Source organism: Acomys russatus, chromosome 3 (genome assembly GCF_903995435.1).
Source record: "Acomys russatus chromosome 3, mAcoRus1.1, whole genome shotgun sequence".
NCBI classification, from domain to species: Eukaryota; Metazoa; Chordata; class Mammalia; order Rodentia; family Muridae; genus Acomys; species Acomys russatus.
This window is the reverse complement of record NC_067139.1, coordinates 37,787,187-37,792,567: the sequence shown is the minus strand read 5'-3', so window position 1 is coordinate 37,792,567 and position 5,381 is coordinate 37,787,187. Positions and strand designations below refer to the sequence as shown.

At 49.8% G+C, this 5,381-nt stretch overlaps 1 protein-coding gene across 1 annotated transcript in view; it reads right to left on the bottom strand.

Annotated features, from left to right (window-relative positions):
- Positions 1 to 360: 360 nt before the first annotated feature.
- Positions 361 to 5,381, bottom strand: part of Slc34a1 (solute carrier family 34 member 1) — a 16,483-nt gene continuing 11,462 nt past the window's right edge. The window contains exons 11-13 of the mRNA XM_051172235.1: positions 2,303 to 2,419; positions 2,073 to 2,197; positions 361 to 1,106 (exon numbers count right to left, since the gene is read on the bottom strand). Of these exons, the coding sequence (XP_051028192.1) occupies positions 603 to 1,106; positions 2,073 to 2,197; positions 2,303 to 2,419 (746 nt within the window). The 3' untranslated portion in view covers positions 361 to 602. The remainder of the gene's footprint in view (positions 1,107 to 2,072; positions 2,198 to 2,302; positions 2,420 to 5,381) is intronic.

Genomic DNA, 5,381 nt, shown 5'->3' with positions numbered 1-5,381 from the left:
TGTAGACCAGGCTGACCTCGAACTCAGAGATCCATCTGCCTCTGCCTCCCAAGGCATGAGCTACCACTGCCCAGCTGAATACTGACTTTTTTTTTTTTTTAAGCCCATATATTATTAGTACAGATGCAACTTTTAATTTTTTTCTATACACAGTCAGCAGAACTGGCCAAGGTAAGGCCCATTTACAGAGGGCCAGTTATATTCCTGCCCCTCCCCACCCCCACTTGGTGCAAGGGTTATGATGAGGTGACAGGACCTAGCTGACTATTCCCAGGAATGTTTTGAGGCTCCCCAGACATCTGCATCCCCCCTGTGCCCACACAGCATACACACATGGACTTCTATACCTACTCCGATGGTCATGGACTCAGCACCTGATGTAGATTTGTGCACACTGCCTCTGATTAGAAATTCCTGCACCACTGTGTCCCTCTGCACATGGACAGGTACCCAAAGGTGGCACAAAATCATGTACCTCAAGTGACATGCATCTGCTGTCATGCACACACACTCCTCTGCCCTTCTATTGGGAGTGCCATTAAAAAAAAAAAAAAAAAAAAAAACACTGTCCTCTGCTCCAGGCAGTAGTCTGGGCTTGCAGCCTAGAGACGGGTGGCATTGTGGTGAGCAGGCAGTGCCAGGCGAGGGGAGGGCGTGGCAGGGGGAAGCTCCTCCAGGAAGACTCTAGGGGGGAGCTGCGGCGACCGGGGCTCAGGCCTGGCATAGCACAAGGTAGCTCGTGTGATGAGACCATCCAGGGGCTGCAAAGAGTGCATCCAGTGGGGCAGGAAGTCCCATGTCTGCAGCCACTTGGGGAGGTGCCCAGGACTTCGGTTCTGCAGGACGTTGACAAGCACCACGAAGGCCAGCAGGGCCCCAAAGGGTGTGCCCACCCCGACCATAGCTTGCCAGCCTGCCATGGAAATACCGAACACCAGTGAGGGCAAAAGCAGGAAGCACACTAGGAGGTAGAGGACGGCAAACCAGCGGTATTTGGCGGTGCGTTTGCCCAGTGCCTTGGCCATGCGGATGGGCAGGCGTGTGCAGGGCAGCGGGTACCACAGCAGGATGCCTGAGATGTTGAAGAAGAAGTGGCAGAGGGCAATCTGCAGGAGAGAAGCCAGAAGGTATCAGGCACACTGGCATATGAGCCGGGCAGGGTTAGCTAAGAGAGGCCCCACATGATCTGGGTAGCAGGAGAAAACCTCTTTGGCTGATTTGATGCCAGATCCCTCCAGACTGGTTTTTAAAATATTGTGCTGCCAAACTACTTGGTAAAATGACAACTGCCCTGAATGTTCCGCGTGTCCTAATGACCTCCCTCTTATGAATTCCTCAGCTACAACCCAGCAGCTAGAGATTGTCTTTCTTACACAGGATCTTGTATATAGACCAGGCTGACCTTGAACTTTGGACCATTTTCCTGCCAAATGGGATTACAGGCATGTACTACCATGCTTGATTTTAGCAACCACTAAGGATTAGTTGCTGGCTTGCCCATCCCGGGCTTTTAATTGGTCAGCATCTTGTCAGCTGTTTTGCTCTAAACAAATTCTCCTTTGCTATCTGCTTACCATCCCTAGAACCATGGACCCTGGCTACCCCAGTCTGGGCCAGGCCTCTCTGACTGCACACTGCCACAGTGTGGCCCTGACTTGCTACTGTTTGCTGATATAGTGTAACAGTGGCTCACTATTAGACACCAAGGTCTTGAGAGTACATGTAAATATACTTTGTCAGCCGGGCGTGGTGGCGCACGCCTTTAATCCCAGCACTCGGGAGGCAGAGGCAGGTGGATTGATGTGAGTTCAAAGCCAGCCTGGTCTACAAAGCGAGTCCAGGACAGCCAAGGCTACACAGAGAAACCCTGTCTCGAAAAAACAAAACAAAATCAAACAAAACAAAACAAACAAAAAACCAAAACAAACAAAAAAACTAGTTTGTCTATAATAGTTTCTAGTAAGTGGAAGGAGTAACCTTAGCAGGCAACTGATGTTGATTATTGTAACATCCTCCATTGGGCCTCTACCCTAACCTCTACTAGTACAGACACCCCATTCTCCCCCATGTACCTGAAAGGAGCTGGACAGCTTCTCCTTGGGGCTGGCCAGTGCTGCCAGGATGGCTGTGGTGGTGGTGCCAATGTTGGAGCCCAGTGTGAGAGGGTAGGCCCGCTCAATGCTGATCACACCTAGGCCTGGTGGGCAGGAAAGCATATGTCATTCCTGTCTGGGTCTTTCCTTGAACACCCACACACCCCCACCCCACCAGCTGCCCGCCATCGCTGGTCGTGGGCACTCACCAATGAGTGGGGTGATGGCTGAGGTGAATACAGAACTGCTCTGGACGACAAAGGTCATGCTGGCGCCCACAACCATGGCAAAGTAGCCTGTGACCCAGGTGAAGGGGGCTGGAAAGTCTGAAAGGAATCCAAATCCTCCATAAGCGGAGCCGGTAAAAGGCCTTGGGAAGGGTTAGAGAGATGATGGCCCAGAGGTTAAGAGCACTAGCTGCTCTTCCAAAGGTCCCAAGTTCAATTCCCAGCAACCCACATGGTGCCTCACAACCATCTATAATGAGATCTGGCGCCCTCTTTTGGTGTGAGGTATACATGGAGACATAACATTGTATACATAATAAATAAAATCTTAAAAAAAAAAAAAAAAAAAAGGCCTTGGGAGAGAGGAGTGCTTAGGCTGTAGCTTCTCTGTGAGAACCTAGCTGACCTTGCTCACCTGAGGCAGCTTTCATTAACCCTGCTTGCTCTTGCGGTTAAAGCACTTTGTTTCTTGGACTATTACACTCTCCTATGCCTTTGCCCTAGCTGTGTTTTCTGCCAGCAATGTTCTCTTCAGTATCAAAATCCATGGGGATTAGGTCAAGGATGCCCAGGGACACCAACATCTAAGCATGCTTCCAGAGCCTAGTGAAGCATTTGCCTAGGGCTAGCGCACATGCTGCAGCGTGCTTTAAGTCACGTATTGACTTAGCTGGACGTGGTGGCACATGCCTTTCACCCCAGCACTCCCAAGGGACCGCTCAGGTCACCAGGCTTAGCAGCAAGCCTTTCTCCACTTAGCCTGTCTTACCAGTCACAGCCTTCACTTGTTAGGTAAATCTATTTTTTTTTTTTTTTAAGTTTTTTTTCTGGACAGGGTTCCTCTGTGTAGCCTTGGCTGTGCTGAACTCCCTAAGTAGACCAGGCTGGCCTTGAACTCGCAGGGATCCACCTGCCTCTTTGTCCTAAATGCTGGGGTTAAAGGCATGTTCCACCACGCCCACCCAGCTTGAAAGCCCTTCCTGACCTCCCTTGCTTTCCCTACTCCGAGACTCATGGACATCCCTTATTCCCACGTTCATCACGTACAGTTCCCCCAGTGCCAGGGCAGTAACTCAAAAGGCCAAAATGTTGTTTAAAATGAGAATTAGATAGTGTCATCCCCCCACCCCAACCCTTCAGATACAGCTGTCACCCTCAGGAAAGCATAGGCTCGGAGCTAAGCACAGAGACTCCTAGATCTTGCTCTGTCTCTGTCGGTCCTGGCTGTGGCCTGCCCCTCCAGGATGCTGCCAGCCACCCTTCTGTATCCCAGACCTCCTGTGATGGCCACTGTCTCCGGGTTCTGAACTTGCTGGTCCTTCCATGCAGAATGCTCTTCATGGTTCTGTTATCAGTGTTGGGGATGGAACCACTGAGCCCCAAGTGCGTTGGGCAAATGCTTCATCACTGAGCAACAGTCCCAGCTTTTACCTACTGTTGGTTGTACGTAAAGGGTTTGGGGGAGGGGGCAGTGAGATAAGGTCTCATGCTATAGTCCAGGCTGGCCTCACACTCTCACTAATTCCCCCTGCCTCAGCCTTCCAAGTGCAGGGATTGCAACTGTGAGTCATCATATCTGCCTTCATCTGCAGTTATTTTATTTGTCTGTGTATGGAAGTCAGAGGTCAATTTTTTTGTTTTGTTTTGTTTTCCAGACAGGGTCTCTCTGTGTAGCCTTGGCTATCCTGGACTCGCTTTGTAGACCAGGCTAGCCTTGAACTCACAGTGATCCACCTGCCTCTGCCTCCCGAGTGCTGAGATTAAAGGCGTGCTTCACCACCGCCTGACCAGGGGTCAATTTTTTATGTCTTTATCTCTCTCTCTCTCTCTCTCTCTCTCTCTCTCTCTCTCTCTCTCTCTCTCTGTGTGTGTGTGTGTGTGTGTGTGTGTGTGTATGTGTGTGTTGAGACAGGGCTTCTGTGTGTAGCCTTGGCTGTCCTGGAACTCTCTGTGTAGACCAGGCTAGCCTTGAACTCACAAAGTCCACCCCCCTCTGCCTCCTGAGTGCTGGGATCAAAGGCGTGCGCCACCACCTGGCTGTCTTATTTTTTGAGACAAGGTCTTTCACTGAACCTAGAGCTCACCAAGTAACTTGACCAGCTGGCCAGTCAGATGGGGGATCCCCGTCTCTGCTTCATAGCACTGGTAGTGTTAGCATGTACCCCACTTTCTGGCTTTTTATGTGGATTATGGAGATCCAACTCAGGATCTCAACTTGTAAGCAAACCCAGAACCAGCTGAGACAGGAATCCATGCCTCTTAGAAGTTTACTTTGGCAGAGCTTGGTGGTGCATGTTTTTAATCCAAGCACTCTGGAGGCAAAGACACACACATTTCTGAGTTCAAGGCCAGCCTGGTCTACATAGTGAGTTCCAGGCTAGCTAAAAGTATATCATGAGGCCCTAAAAATAAAATGAAAATAAATAAGTAAAAATCTGGGCAGTGGCAGTGCATGCCTTTGATCTCAGCACTTGGGAGACAGAGGCAGATGGATCTCTGTGAGTTTGAGGCCAGCCTGGTCTATAGCACTAGTCAGGACAGCCAAGGCTACACAGAGAAACCCTATCTTGAAAAAAAAAAAACAAAAAGTTTATTTTTTTCTGTTTGTTCAGACAAGGTCTCGTGTTAAAGCCTAAGATGGCCTCAAAATCCTGCTTCCACTCCTTGAGTGCTGGGTTTACAGGCATGTGCCACCACATCTACCCTACCCCTTACACCCATGTTTGACTCTCCTGAAGGTCTTTGCTTGTTCAAATGCCTTGGTCTCAGAGAGACTTCTCACACCTACAGAAACAGCCACTTCTGTATCCTGTTGTGTTGCCATTTTCTTTTTCTGTCAACTTGGCAGTGTTCTCACTAATTACTTTACTTTCACTGCTTGTCTCCTCCACATTTCTTCCTTTCTCATCCACTAGGAAGGAATGAGGGGCTCCCTGCAGAAGGCCCAAGTAGGCACAAGGTTTGGTTGGTGACTGAAGAGATGGGACCCACCCAGGTCGCATGAGTAAGTGGCGGACCTATAGGGATAACAATGAATTAGTTCTATGCCATTGTCACCGTT